At 40.0% G+C, this 16016-nt stretch overlaps 2 protein-coding genes across 2 annotated transcripts in view; one reads left to right on the plus strand and one right to left on the minus strand.

Annotated features, from left to right (window-relative positions):
* LOC111862413 (dipeptidase 1) overlaps positions 1–11279 on the plus strand; it is a 28437-nt gene extending 17158 nt beyond the window's left edge. Inside the window, exons 8-12 of the mRNA XM_023847784.2 lie at positions 529–705; positions 2730–2814; positions 3778–3853; positions 8769–8907; positions 9220–11279. Of these exons, the coding sequence (XP_023703552.1) occupies positions 529–705; positions 2730–2814; positions 3778–3853; positions 8769–8907; positions 9220–9315 (573 nt within the window). The 3' untranslated portion in view covers positions 9316–11279. The remainder of the gene's footprint in view (positions 1–528; positions 706–2729; positions 2815–3777; positions 3854–8768; positions 8908–9219) is intronic.
* Positions 11280–13704: 2425 nt separating this feature from the next.
* LOC111862412 (p21-activated protein kinase-interacting protein 1-like) overlaps positions 13705–16016 on the minus strand; it is an 18356-nt gene continuing 16044 nt past the window's right edge. Inside the window, exons 6-7 of the mRNA XM_023847783.2 lie at positions 15679–15867; positions 13705–14388 (exon numbers count right to left, since the gene is read on the minus strand). Coding sequence (XP_023703551.1) covers positions 14065–14388; positions 15679–15867 — 513 coding nt within the window. The 3' untranslated portion in view covers positions 13705–14064. The remainder of the gene's footprint in view (positions 14389–15678; positions 15868–16016) is intronic.

Below are 16016 nucleotides of genomic sequence, written 5' to 3' on the forward strand. Positions count from 1 at the left end.
TGAGATGTACTAGTATTTGCAGATGACATCACAGATGCTTGACAGATTCGTGTCATCAGTGTTTTCTTGTCATAGAAATATTTTGAAAAATTCTTGAAGTCTCCCTGACTTAAAAATGATCAGTCACTTTCCAGCTAAATCAGACACATGAACTCATCAGTCTCACTGACACATAACATGCATGTCATTTCTTGGCATTCTGATGCTGCAGTGTGTGCATGTGCATGCAAATGTGTTGGGTTTAAAGCTTCTCAGCTATACAGGCTGCTTGGCCCTGAATACAATTTCCAATAAAATGTTCATTACAATATCCCAGTCTGAAAGTGATTGATAGACAGACTAGGAGTAATACTGAAAAGTGAAATAAAGTAAAAAGATGCATTATAAAGATACAATGTCAGGCTGTATATACACCTGCAACTGAGGTCCCAAAACAAAAGTATGAATAAAATCAGAGAATTACAAGGATTTCGTAAAATGATACCTGTTAACCTAGATATATAACTTCATACATACTTTAACTTTCAGCTGGTGATACGTGAGATGAATCGTCTTGGTATGATGGTTGATCTGTCACATGTGTCTGTTCAGACAATGGTGGATGCATTAGATGTAACTAAAGCTCCAGTCATATTTTCACATTCATCAGCACTGGCTTTGTGCAATTCATCGCGGAATGTACCTGACCACATTTTAAGAAAACTGGTGAGTGAATACAGTTAGTTGTGAAAAGCTAATTTTTGTGCTGTAAGGCAGATAAGACACATTTCTTGATGAAATCCATTTCACTCATTAAGATATACTTACACAGTAGGATCTTTTCCTATAATCATTCAAATGTGTAATTATGTTAAAATATTGAAGGTTCAAAAGCACATCCAGCATGTGTCTATGGATGGGCACAGATATATTTGGGTACATAAAATACACACAGAAACCAGAATAAGATGTGAAACATAATATTACTAAAAATCATTAACACATATTACCCTTTATCAATAGTGCACTGTATTTTTTAGTACTAATGTTGTCACCCCAGAGTTAAATTCTACCAGCCCCAGAGCAAAAGGGGATTTCAAATCCCTGTACATGGATCACAGAGGTTAATTGCTGTTACTAGTGCTCTTATTAACTTTCCCTACTATTTCTCATTCTTTCCTCAATGGCTCTACAGCCCTTTCTTGGGCCCTGGTGACTTTTTCAGTTTTGTAATCCTAAACACTCCTATACACAGGCAGTAGAATTCCATGGTTGGGGGATCAGTCTGTCACAAGAACGCTACCTACACACAGGACAGCACAAACACGAAGAAAACGCACACGCACATACACACATACATAACTTGAGTAGGATTCAAACACATGACCCCAGATTGAGCGGGTGAAAACAGTTCTCGCCTTAGACTGCATGGTTACTGTGATCAGTCTCCCTACTATTTTTAGCAACATGAAACCAAAGGCATACAGATCACTGCACCTGCCTGAAACTCTGTAATGGATTAGTAATGTGCTAGATCAGTACCCAGTTTCAGCCCCACATAGGCAACATCCTGTTCTGATTGGCTGTACATAGCATTTGCCTGGAGATACTTAGGGACAACATGAGAAACCTCAGTCAGGATTTCACTCAGGCACCTACCAAATACACATCAGAAGTGCTATCCACTGAGGCGACTTGCTCCGTGTGCAGGATGTGGTCATGGCCCATTCTAATGCAGAACACTAGGATTTATGTAGAGGGACTGAGAAACAGCACAAAAAATCTCAGTGGGAATATACAACTCAAACCAAGGACATGAATGTATAAGGGGTGGGCCTTCTTGGCCCTTGCACTGTGACCACAGTGATCTATTGTGCCTAAACCCAAGACATCCTGAACACAAAGTACTTACATACATAGTATGTGATCCTGCAGTGATATTGCTGTCTTCTGGGGTATGAGACCATTGTTCTGCAGAAACGTTCTGCCTCCATCTGCCCTCAAGATGCAGACAGCATCTTTGTTGATACCTGCTTACCAGACTACAAGGTTTCATATTCTGGCAGACCCCTACCTGAATCTTCACCACTGAGAAAACCACAATACTGCCACATGTTGGGGGTGACTAGAGACGTGGTTTGGATTGGCGAATGGATTTGTTGATCACTTATACACACTAATCAGAGCTATAAGTAATCAGAGCACCAATGCTAATCTCCACACTTTAATGTTCACTCTTATGCACACACAAGTGTTCTGCCACACTGTCCACTAGTCGTTTCTTGGTAACGACTTCTAACAATGGAGATTCTTCCACTTCCATGTTCATACCATGGCCAGCTGGCCACTGTCTCATAACAGAATTGAACTATGGTCTTTGACCTTTTTATAACCCCTCAGCATAGATCACACAGAAAACGCACTGCCTCTGTTGTTGCCATGGGAACCTATTTACCGAGCAGTTGCCTAGCAATAGCCTGGGTACTGTTCATATGTATACCAGCCGTTACCAAGTGATGCATGTTCCTTCATGCAGTCACTACATAGCGACCGCTATACACACTACAATATTATGTAGCCTTGTGTTTCTGCCAGTTTTATCACTATGGCATGTTTCAATATACTGACCATGCACTTCCTTGTAGAAACTGAGAAAAGCCATGAACATCACAGGACAGTTGGTTTCCTAACTCAGGCTGAACTTGGTATCTTGTAACTACAAGTCTGAATCGCTACCTTTATATTTTCAGGCACTCAATGGTGGTATAGTTATGGTCAGCTTCTTCAACAACTTCCTCAGCTGCGCAGACACTGCGACACTCCACGATGTTATTGGTACGTCAACTTCTTTGCAAAATTATTCACATATTTAAAATCATATATACATCAATGTAAAATGTAGTTCACATCAACATGCACAACTTTTATTAAATAAATTATCTGGTGTGGTGAATATTTAACCAAATATATGAGCAGGGCATATAGCTTGCATGGGAGAGAACAGAAATCTGTATAGAATTTGCAGGGATGAGACCTTTTGGAAGACCAGGCCATAGATGAACGATTAAAATGGATATTTATTTAAGGAAATAAAATGAGATATGATTTGCATTTATGTGGCTCAGGATGGGGACTAGTCGCAGACAATTGTGAAATTGTAATGAACATTCAGGTTCCATAGAAGCAGGGAATATCCTAACTATCTGAGTGATTATTTATTAGCTTCACAATAAAGCCTCTGATCCACAGAGTTACTTAAGGAAAGGCCCCGCCATAGCTCAAGCGGTTAGTCACTGGCTTCCCACTGCGGTGGCCCGGGTTCGATCCCAGGTCTGGTCAAGTGGGATTTGTGGTGGACAAAGTGGTGCTGGGGCAGGTTTTCTTTGAGTACTTCGATTTCCCCTGCCAATCTTCATTCCACCAATTGCTCCACAATCACCCTCACCTATCATCTGGGGCTGGTACAATAAGCCAGAAGTGGCCACAGTACAAGGGCTAGCAATAAAAAAATACTTAAGGGAAGATTTACTGCTGCATTTAGCTTTGTGCTTGTAATGTGATGAGACAGCAGATTTTATGTGGAAAAAAATAAACATCAGCACAATCAAGGTGGTATGAAGAATGCATTGCCAAAATATGTAAAAACTGTAGGATTATAATCTTCCACTGTTTTTTACTAGTACTAATGAAGATCAAACAAATGGTTTTATGATTACACAGTTGAAATCCAAGAGTTTCAGAGTTTAAATAAATGCACATTTTTGGGGTGTGGCGACAGTGATACACTACTTGTTGCAGCACACATCAACCACATTCGAGCTGTCGCTGGCGTAAACCATGTAGGACTGGGAGCTGGATATGATGGCATTAACCTGTAAGTGACTTTTTGTTATGCCATTTTCCAAAGCAAATAATAAATCTCTTAAGCATATTCCAAAGGACACTTTCCCCCAATTTTGTATTGAGAATGTCTGAATCTCTGTCCTGCCATTTTAGAAGGAAGGTTACAGGAGCATTCAGTGATATTTCTTTGATAATTGACAACACTCTTTAACAGGATGAGTGGTGTTAATCCAGTGACACTATTTGTAGGCTGAGCTGAACCATGGCTGTTCCTCTATGTGTGAATACCACATCATTTCCCATCCTCTCTGAGGTGTCAACAATGGTTATAAGTGGAAGTGGTGTTCACATACAGAGTAAGATGTACACAAGTTTATGTTACAGCATCTGATGTATTTACGTGAAGTGGAATTCCACTTCAGAGAGTCAGATGAAGTTACAGTTTCCCACAGAAGCACTATTTGAAAGTCAACAAAATGTGAAATGGCACATTAATGGACATGGAACCAAAATGTGAACATCACATATCAGCAGATGAAAAGGTGAAGTTGTGATGCAGGAGCAGAATCAGAAAGGACTGAAAAAACTGCCACAAAATTAGAGGAACTATGACCTTACAAGACACTGCTGTGCATTCCCTAAAGTCATGTTAATGGCCAAGATTTTTCCCTAAGAGGTATCTTATGTCAGTTCATGATGGCAAATTTCATCCCAAGTTGATATTTTTTTCAAACAAGGTTTGGTTTTATTTAAATGGACATGTGAATACATAAAAATCTGACAGTGGAATGCAGAAAATCCACTCCATGATGTCGAATTTTGTGTTCAGTGCACCCTGAGCATGAGGACATCTGGCCCAGTGTTTATGAAGAAAAAATTGATTCTGAAAGACATATTATTCAGACAGCACAGCCACAGCAATTTTCAGGCAACTCTATGGACATTTCTCTCAGGATTCTGCAGCTGCCCATACACACCTTGAACAGAGTATCTGGTGGTAGTGTTATGACTTGTGGCTTATGATGATCTCATTCTGCCAACACTACTACTCAGTGCAATTTCTCCTTGTGTGGATATCTACATTATGTGAGTAAGAATCTAACTTGGTGTATAGAGAATGTATCTGAGCCTATAAGGAACATTTTCAGCACATCCTGTAATGTAGCTGTGGAAACTTCACTATACAGTACTAAAACTGCAGCTGACTGAGCAAGAAAGACAGCTCTTGACACAGCTCAGCCTATAAATCTCCGTGTATATGTGAATACTATAATCTGAAACCTCTCCATCCCGATAACACAGCCAGCCAATTAGAAAAAAAAAACTATGGTGAAAACATGTAGTAAAGAAGGTATCCTGATGAAGAAACCTCATACTGTATCAGTGGAAACATTGCTAACATACGGTCTTCCAGGATGTGACAATACAATCTGGTTTGGCAGACATTTTGGAGAAAGTGCTGTTTTCATGTTTTTCTACATTAAAGATGGAAACAAAACTTCATTCTCAAACAATGAAACCTGTCTACAAGGCTACATGGTGTTCCATCCCAGATCATATAATCTTAGTATTCACCAAGCTGAGAACCTCAAATCTAATATAGGGAACACTGCTGCCTTCTATCAGAATTATAACTATAAACCTGTTCTAGAGCAAACATCTGGGAATATGTGGAGCCTCACCTCTTTTCACTTAGACAAAATTTTTGCTGTCCCCCCTCACTTTCTTTTAACTGGAATGGATCTAAAAAATAAAAAGCACTTAAGAATACAAACAAGTTTTAATGACGATGTGATTCAGATAAAAAATGACATTCTTCAAGGAATTTGCAGTCTGTTGAAACAGTAGTGTGAATACGAAGCATAACTGAGCACATGAAAATTACTGATACTTCTGACAGTTTACTATTTAAAATATGTCATTAGAGAGGTCCAAGAAAACCAGACAGGATCCAAATTGTATGGGACACATCATCTGCTGTTCTGTGGTGAAGATGTAAATTGTTGGGGAATAACATAAATACCAAGGAGAAAAACAGAGAAGATATAATTTATGCCATTAAGGTGGTTGGCCTATGAAGGTAGATCAAGGTTATTCTGGATTTAATTTCTTTCCAGAAGATGTGGGCACCATAAAAATAAAACTCTTTTATGGATAATTAATGGCAACACTGCAATTAATGTCTGGCAGGTGGCCATGAGCCCCATTTCTGCACATAAGGCTAATACAAGATGGTGTCAGACTTTGTCACATGCAAGTGTCCATGATTGGCACAATAAGTTTTCTGAACACTCTAAGAAGCCTTGATCCTTCAAGACAAAGCTGGCAAGATCATAGTAATGTGCGTTAGGGATTCATAATGAATGATTCATGTTGATTTTCTTTCACATGGAGTAACAAATGATGCACAATATTATAGTAACTTGCTTCTCAGTGTGTGCACCACTGAAGAGAAGACCTAGAAAACTGTCAAAAGATCAACCTACTGCATGACATTGCTTGTCAACATATGGCAGATTTGCTAAAGTGCCACTGGCAACAATGACTTACCCCCAGTGATTTTCATTGGTTTGGATCAATGAAGGTGCATCTAGGACAGGAATACTGAACTGATGATGACCTCAAACACAGTGTCCTGAAATGGCTACACAATCAGGATCAAAACCTTTCATGCTGCTGGTATCAGCAACTTGCCAGGATGATTGAAAAAAAAAATGGTAATGTAAAGGGAGAATATCTTGGAAAGGAGTGAGTGAGAGTTTGATGATTGAGTCACAAACAGGGCTTGAGGTGGGGCAGGATGGCATCCCGGTTCTTTTCTAAATGGCTTAAAAGCATCCCATTACTTCTTTGGCAGTAAATGAAATGTACAATACATTTGTTGTTGTTGTTATCTGTTTCATGGTTGTACAGGCTACTCCCCTGCATCGTCTAACTAAATTTTGCTTTCGTGTGGTACTGTTTGAAGCACCCGAGAATGCACAGTCCCATATCACATTTCTCGCACTTTGTCTGAACATGTTTCCTCTTTCCACATGCTGAACCATCCCGGTTCTATTTTCATTCCACCTCAAGCACTGGGCACAAATATACATGTTTTAAAACATTAAAGTCCAGGTCAACCTAGAAACACCCTCATATATGTTGCTGAATCAACAGAACGCACAACAAAATCATAACATAAAGATAGCTAATAGATTTTTGAAGATGTTGCAGTGTTTAAGTATCTGGGAATGGCAGTAATAAATACAAATTTTATTCATGTAGAAATTAAGAGCACATATAAATTCAAGTTATGCTTGCTACCATTCAGTTGAGAACATTTTGTCCTCTCATCTGCTATCTAAAAATCTATAAGCATTAAAATATACAAAACTCTAATTTTGCCTCCAGTTTTGTATAGATGTGAAACAGCCTCTGACATTAAGGTAGGCTGCACACTGGCATGCATCAAGACATGTAACAGTCAAGACACAATGTCTGCGACATGATGCAAAGAAAGGAGCACAGTTGAAATGAATGAGATTATGAAAATGCCGCTGCACACCTGTCTGAGTCATGATGTTGATGTCAGCTTCATGCTGCAGACACATGCAGCAAGACTCGGCATGTTCCTTTTTTGTGCGTCAAGACTCAGACCTCAGACATCAGTATTCAAGGAACAGCCCCAGTGTACGTTATCGACATGAGTGAAGAGCTGATGTCATGTCACCAACTACAGAAGATGTGATAAGACACATGCACATGCTACTTCAGTGTGCAGACTCAAGTCTGAATCATGAATGAAGCAAGCCTGTCTTTTGTCTCAGATCTTGATGCTTGTCTTGATACAGTTGGTGTGTGGCTGCCCTAAGAGAACACAGACTGAGGGTAGGATCTGAAGTTCTCACAACAGTGGGCTATAACACTGTGTAGTCAGTTCAAAGTCAACCGGCGTTTCAAAGGTACATGTCACCTCCATCTTCAGGGTCAAATAAGCCAAGCAAGATACCAGTGTGAAAGCAGAACCTGCCACCTGCTATCACGCTGGTATCTTGCTCAGCTTATTTGACCTTGAACATGGAGGTGCCAGTGTTCCTCCAAAACATCAGTTGACTTTCAGCGGGCTACATGGCTCTACACAGACTGAGGGTGTTGAGGAGAATGTTTGAATCGAAAAGACATGAAGTGACAGGAGGTTGGAGAAAACTGCCCAGTGAGGAGACTCATAACTTGTACTCCCCCAAGATATAATTGGGTCATCAGCCAGCCATGTCAGTTGGTTAAGAATGACTAAATCTTGATAATTGGGACAGAGACGGTCCTTGAAACATTGGTCGTTTTTAACCAACTGACATGGCTGACAGCCCAAGAAGATGAAGTACTGGTTGTAGTTTTCTGTTACCAAGAACACAAAACTATAATTTTGCTTGCGGTTCTGTATGAGCATAAAACTTGGTCTCTGACGTTAAGGGAGGAACACAGACTGTGGGTGTTTGAGAACAGGGTGTTGAGGAGAATGTTTGGACCAAAGAGAGATGAAGTGACAGGAGGTTGGAGGAAACTGCATAATGAGGAGCTTCATAACTTGTATTCTTCTCCAAGTATAATCAGAATGATTAAGTCAAGGAGGATGAGGTGGGCAGGGCATGTAGCACAAATGGGGGAGACAAGGAATGCACATAGGACATTGGTGGGAAAGCCAGAAGGAAAGACCAAGGCGTAGGTGGGTGAACAATATTAAAATGGATCTTAGAGACAGAGGATGGGATGGTATGGATTGGGTTGCTCTGGCTCAGGATAGGGACCAGTGGAGGGCTCTTGTTAATGTGGTAATGAATGTTCGAGTTCCATAAAATGCTGTGAAATTCTTGAGTAGCTGCAAAATTGGCAGCTACTCAAGAAGGGCTCAGCACCATGAGTAAGTAAGAGTACCTGATAAGTAAGCCATACTATTTCTGATTTAGTACACCAACAGGACTGGAAGACGTCTCTCGTTACCCCATGCTCTTGGCTGAGCTTGCAAGAGACAGACAGTGGAGTTCTTCAGATATCAAGAAACTGGCAGGAGCTAACCTTGTGCGAGTCTTCAGGGAAGTGGAAAAGGTGTGTGGAGGCCAGACAGGAAAAGCATAAATACATGATCAGTCAGTCCCTTACATTTTAGATCATAAGGCATGTGTGTCAGGCATAAATATTTGTAAATTAACTTCAAATTTACAAAGATTTGCTGCTTGGAAGACGCAGTCTAGGTACACAGTAAAATGGATCTGGAACGGGGTGGAATGTGGGCTGTTGTGAACATGATGATAAACTTGCAAGTTCCATAAAATGTAGCAAATTTCTTGATCAGCTTCTCAAGAAGAAACTTTTCTGTGGAAGTGGGTTAGTTTACAAATATGGATCTCTTCCATGCAGGTTCGAGATGATTGGTCAGAAGTGGGTCCCACAGAAGACTGGATCTCCATGGAAGATCTAGATGGCAAGACCTACTGCAGGTACCCTGGAACATGACCAGGATTCACACAACTCCACAACAAGATCAAACACGTGACAGGAAGACGCAGCATAATCAAGTGATTCATAAGCAAACAATACCCATGACTGGAATCACATTTTTTGCATCTGCTTGTACTATAATGAGCATACAGATGTATATATCATGTGAAAATGGACTGCACATTCTGATGTTAGCATCTTCCACAGACTTATTTATGCCAATGTCCTCAGTTTGATTCTTTCATTGAAACAATATCATGTGGTGATTCGTATGATAGAACTGCACATGTTTACTGAGAGGCAACTGCAGAAAAAGTTAACAGACGTTGGAATGAAGACAGTGGAACTGTGAGGTGTCACTGATACTACCCATAACACAGCGAAAGTAACGTGAACTGAGCAAGAAATGTCATCACAACATGTTTCAGGGCTTGATCAGAACATTATTTCAAAATACATCAAAACTCACCATACTAACAAATTATTAACAAAGTAACGTAATTCACCATTATCATTTACTGTTTCCAGTTTTCAAATAAATAAGCATAAACAGAGGAAAATAATAGTGTTTCAGTGATTTAAACCCGACTTCTGGAGAGACTGTACTCCACTGGATCTGTTAGACACATCTTTATTTCCTGCATCCTGCTGTGTATCTTGTATTAAAGCTACTTTAAAGAGCTGTAAATAAAACAGCTGATTGGTTATAAAACTGATATTAAGGTGTTAATATTCGGTTTCATTTTCTGTATCCCACTTTAATATCGGTTTTATAATCAATGGTGTTGACAGTTCCTAAAAATACATGTTAGAGCAAGTCTTGATTACTTCCTTAATTGTCCAGTGTTCAAGAAAAAGCCCTTTGAACAGAACCAACCATGCAGGAACCTTTCCTCACACCTGACACTGAAATCAGGTTCAGTTTTTCAAATGGGCGTGTTTAAAAAACCTGAAAACGATGGGCAATGCACAGAAACAGCCGTGTTTACTGTATGATACCAAAATTGGAAATGTTTAATCTTCAGTTATGATCTGGAGTATCTTACTCTTGTTTTTCCCACTTCCTTCCTCCTTTATGCTTTTCCTTTCCCCACTGGCTTCAAGGGGTTCATTCATAAGCCCATTCCAACAGTCTCTCAGTTATATTCAGTGGCAGACTCCTTCCTATCCTGAATATGGCAGCACCACATTCCTTTGAGATGCTAGTAACCATCGATCAAACTACATGACACACACCAGATCTGGTTCTGCTCCGTATCCTCTCCTCACATTTCAATAGCAAAGATTCTACACTCTGGTGCATTAGGAAATTCACACATGGCAATTTGTAGACAATATTAATGCTGGATGACATGAGGATATGTTTCTAAGTCACCAACCATCAAATTTCTTGTAGAAACCAAAAATAATGGTAGAGTGCCTCACAGTATTAAATTACTGTCATCGTCACAAACCCAGAAACAAACCAATGCTACAAACACAAGTTGGTATTACTGTGCATAAGGGAGAGGAAGTGTTCATTTGCCTGTCTAAATATTTCACCTCCAACACTAATGATCAGATTTCAATTGGATTTGGGGGAAGTTTACAAGTGACTTTAATTTTGGTGCAGTATACACTCTACTTTACGAAGCTCAAATCAAACTTCCACTACTATTTTTTGCAAGGGGGAGAAGGAAAAAGGAACACACCATAAAAAAAAACTCATTAGGATTTACAGCTTTTGCGGGGTATGTGGAACCCACCATAAAAAAAAAACTCGTTAGGATTTACAGCTTTTGCGGGGTCTGTGGTTCTCACAATGGTGAGTATGAAGACCAGAGTCTTGTGGAATGTGACAGCACGTAGTTCAGTAGATAGGCATCAACATTTCAACAGAATCTGCTGCCTCCATTTTCAGGTGCCAGATTCCTCTAAAACATTAACACCCATCTACCAAACTACATGGCATTGCATCCCACATGGCACATGGAACCATGTGGTCTAGCAGAGATTTACTGCTGCTTGAGGGGTACATGCTGCCTCCTATGCCCTGTCTCTATAACCTGGCTACACTTCCCCCCCCCAAGTCACTTTGATCTTGAATTAAAGACAGAATGTTCATTCCACAACACTGGCACCCACGCACAGGACACCCTCCACACACCAAGTTAAAATCCCTTACCTGGGGCATAAAGGTTAATGCAACACATCTCTGTTTAACTTTGCTGTCCTGTATGGGTCCAGTTTTGTTTACCTGAAGGTTCTTTTCATTTATTGCTTCTTATTAGAGAAAAGTAAAAGGCAAAGCTATCCCTGTACCAGGCTGTGAAGGCCCATAGGGTTGTGAGATGCTGAGGCTATCATATGTTCTAGACACCTGGCTCACAGCAGTGAGGTTGTCAGCTTTACACACTGGCCAGCCACCCTTTAAACCCCAGGAAGGTTCCTGGTACTCATTTCTGCTAGAGGCTGTGTTGACCCCAGGGACATAGTGTGGTTGGAAGGAATAGGTCAGCTGAAAAATCCAGAGACCTCATTGCGAATCAAACCTGCGACCTTCCAACTTGTAGCACAGTGCCTCATACTACGCTACCATGGACACCCTATTAGAAAAAAGTGACTATGTTATACTCACATTTATGAAGCTTGATATTGCACAACAAACCACACAGGAGTTGTGAAAGAAAAACGTTATTACATGCTCCTTTTGACAATTTTCTAAACAAAAATGTATTACTTCTGAAATTAACATTTAGTTTAAGTTGCAGCATACTGCCATGTCTTTTTTATTAACTTTTTATACTTTTCATCCATCTATACCAAATTAATAATCTTTCAAAGCAGATGATGTAGATGGATGAAAAGAAAATGGAAGTTAACACTGTTAATTAAAAATACAATATATTGACATGATGTTCACACTCACAAGATATTGCCCTGTTATACCACACGTGGACAGGAGTCACAGATCAAGGCCAGTGGCACTACGAAACCTTAGAAGACTGATGTCCATAACTACCACCTTCTTTCAGTTATTAACATTTTTGGAAGCAACTGAGAGCAGCTTCCTGCAACAGCATGTGGACATGAACACTGCTCAGCATACACCTTCAACCTTTTGCAACATTTTCACTGCTGGCTTTTCCAACTGATATCAAAGTACAATACTGCTCAGCTGCTAGAGGTGCTCCAACTCTCCACTCCAAAGCTTTCCATACACTGCACTCTCCTCTGGCAACTATTGTACCTGTTATGTTTGGGCCATGGAAGAAGTATCATGGACCAAACCCTTCCACATCTACCTTGGACCATTACCCCCCACCACCAAGCATACTTGTCTCTATTTTCATCAGTCATCTACCATTCCACTCAAAGGAATGTTGGCAGTGATAAAGATGTTGGTGTTGTCTTGCATCCTTATGGACTTTCACTTCCGCTGCTGTCATTTCTTATGTAGATGTTTCCAGTGACAAAACTGAGACTTGCAGTTTAAGAAGTTATTTCAAATTTCATCTTACAAGCTAAATTTTTATTGTAAAATTAATGGGATGGTGTATGTAGAAGGAATGGCCAACACCTCAGTTGCATGCCTTGCATGTTGTGATTTGGAGTGCATTATTGTGCCAACCAATAAGTAGCTATTAGGCATGTGTCTTGGCTAGTTTCTTTGTTGCTGATTTCTTCAAGTTTAATTTGTATTTTTAAAAGAACGATTTATTTTGCTTCTGTCAAATGAAAAAGTCAACAAGTGCTCAGAAGTGTAAGGCCTAAGTATAAATGGCAAACGAAGTGGGTCATACAGTTCTGTGTCTGCCACTGTATCACTGTGATGTAAACACTGAACTAATGTGTGCTCAAATAACACATAGCATAAAAATGAACAATACAAGTTTTAAATTAAAGGTTCGGAGCGACTAATCCAGTATGGGTTCGACAATGTAATGGTTGACAGATGGGAGCAGCACGTCACACTTGTGAAAGGTGTCGAGGCTGATACGTGCAAAGCTGCTGATATGCAGGACAACTGTGAACCATTAATTGTAAATTTCCGTGATAACAGGCCATCTAGCGACAATTTGCCCTATCAAGACGAGTGGTACAAGAGTAAGGACAATGACCATTACATGGAAAGCACAGAAACTCTTTGTTTAAATGAAAGGTGAACCATTAACAATAATAATTCAATATTACCAGAGCCACAATGACATCCTCATTTATAATATTATATTTAAGCATCCTGTTGCACTCTACACGACAAATGACACAAGCTCCGTCCCAAGTGCAAACAATATATATTATATGTCTTTGCTCTTTCTCTCTTCTACACTATTATCCTCATTTATCTTCATATAGAACTGTAACTGCAGCATTTTCACAATTGTACGAGTGTACACATGACTTGATTGACCAGAATTTTGTCAGAGTGTACTTTTGGGAAACTGCCATAATGCCAAGCATGTTTAGCAAATATTGTTAAGTAAGGCAACACTGTGGCTGTAAGAGCAATGCTTCACTCATAAGACTGAACGGCTTAAAACAATAGTTTTGGACAGGCTGATATGGAATAGAAGGGGTTGAACATGAATCAACAGTAGTGAGAGAGGGGGAAGTGCTGTCATCCTCACCATCGATGGGACTTGTGTCTGTGGCCTCAGTGACAGGGACTTGTGTCTGTGGCCTCAGTGACAACTGTCACGAAATGGAGGAGCAGGCTGTCGTCCCTGCAATCATTTCTGTCCCAAAGTTACACACAGCGACTCTATTCACTTCAATGAGAGGAAGTTACAGCTCTTCAACCAACCACTTCTGCCCTCTAGTACATATAACATTGAACGAACAAGCTGTCGGAGAGAGCTCTGAATTTCTATTTACTGCTTTATCATCAAGTGTTCTGCTGGCCAGATGTGAATCCCCACCATCTTTTCTCAGACGCTTTGATCGCACACGTGTCTCACTGCCAGCAGAAATGTCAGTGGAATGGGTTTGCATACATTCTTCTTTTATATGTTTCTGATTAAGTTGTCTAGACTGTGGTGCTTCCAGCATCAGCAGACAGGTGATACGACAGTCACTGTTAGTATGGCAAATCTCTCTCAACTTCCCACCCTGCAACAGACAATATATTACTGAAGATTACTGGAATGCTGGAATGGGACTGTCAGAGCCCTAGTCCCTGTGCCTCCTCTCCCTATATCCACACCAATTTCATTCACATTGAGCTTATTCTTCTACCCTGAAGACGGAGGTTTGTTCCTCCAAAATGTTGGTAACTATATAATAGACTAAATAGCATTTCACCCCAGCAGACAATAACCTTCATGGTGAAAACTTCCGATCTCATACAACACATTACGAAATTCTGGATTTTCCAGCATCCTGTATGTACAAGATGGTCTTTTATTCAGTGCTGTCTCCCACTGTCCTAGGAAGGACTGTACTTATGCTTAACTGCAATGCATTTGAGTTAAACAGACCACAGTGATTTGAAAATCAATAAAATGCTATTAAGCCTAGTATGCAAAAGGCTAAGGCTTGAAATTCTGTCACTGTAAATGTTAGCAGTCAGAGATGGTTGTAGTTACAAAGAGAAGTATAAGAGGGCAGCAATAAATGGCACAGTGACATGCTTGAGTCAGTGTTGCAGAGTCCACCATGAAGTAATTAATAAAAAGTAAAACAAAATAAAACTGACAGCACACTTCTAGACAGCAGCACTGCTTACTGCATACTGTTATTCTGCCAACTTTAATATCTCAGGATAAATGCAGCTGTTCTTTAAAAACTTTTCAAAGTATTGAGGTTACGTAGTTTTTCCAATAAGTATGTTTATACATGCAAGAATAATTTTACACATGCACAAAAACTGTTTTCATAACAGATTTTAAGCTCCAAATTCAGTAATGACGCTCAACTCCACAACAATTTCAGCAGGCTTTATGCTGATTCTCCAAACAAAAGTTCAAATATTTATCTTTTACTTTACTGAAGACGGATAACACACGTGAACACCCGATTTGTACAGCATTCCTGATACAAGGAATGAGCTCATTCTGTTCTTTGCACGTAGAGTATTTAGTTGCTGTGTGTTGCACTACTGCAGTGGCAAAACTGGCTAAGCAATGGTTCACACACAGTTACAACTATTGTTTCCTGCTGCAGATTATTTATAAATACTGGCCTTGCAAGGCTCCTCATCAGCCTGGAAGGACCATGTCCCAGCCAGTGACCGTTTTATTCACACTTGGTGTGGGTCTTGCAACTTTTCTTATGTACTAATGTGCACTAGTTTCAAATACTGGATTTCTTTTATAAAGCCCAATGCTTGCAACAGATATTACTAACAGACAAAAGAAACATCTGCTGGTACAGTTTAAAGCAGAAATGAGAGATAATTACCTTACAATTCCACAGTTTGATCTGACCACTACTTGAAGCTGAGGCCAGAAAATGTTTGTCTTTGATGCTGATGAAACTTACAGATTTTACTCTGTGTTTATGAGCATCAAATGTGTTTAACTGCTCTCTGTCAGATATGCTGTGTACTGACAACCCTCCACCTTCATCCCCAACAACAAGCTGAGTGACCTGCAACCATCAAACTCCACTGTACATATAAGGCATCAATGACCATACGCTTGGTGAAATAACCTTTATGAAACATAAGGTTCTCATACTTACTTACTCATGGAGCTGAGCCTTCTGGAGGAGCCACCAACTCTGCAGCTACTCAAGAA

The sequence above is a fragment of the Cryptotermes secundus genome, unplaced genomic scaffold, assembly GCF_002891405.2.
Source record: "Cryptotermes secundus unplaced genomic scaffold, Csec_1.0 scaffold715, whole genome shotgun sequence".
Classification (NCBI taxonomy): domain Eukaryota; kingdom Metazoa; phylum Arthropoda; class Insecta; order Blattodea; family Kalotermitidae; genus Cryptotermes; species Cryptotermes secundus.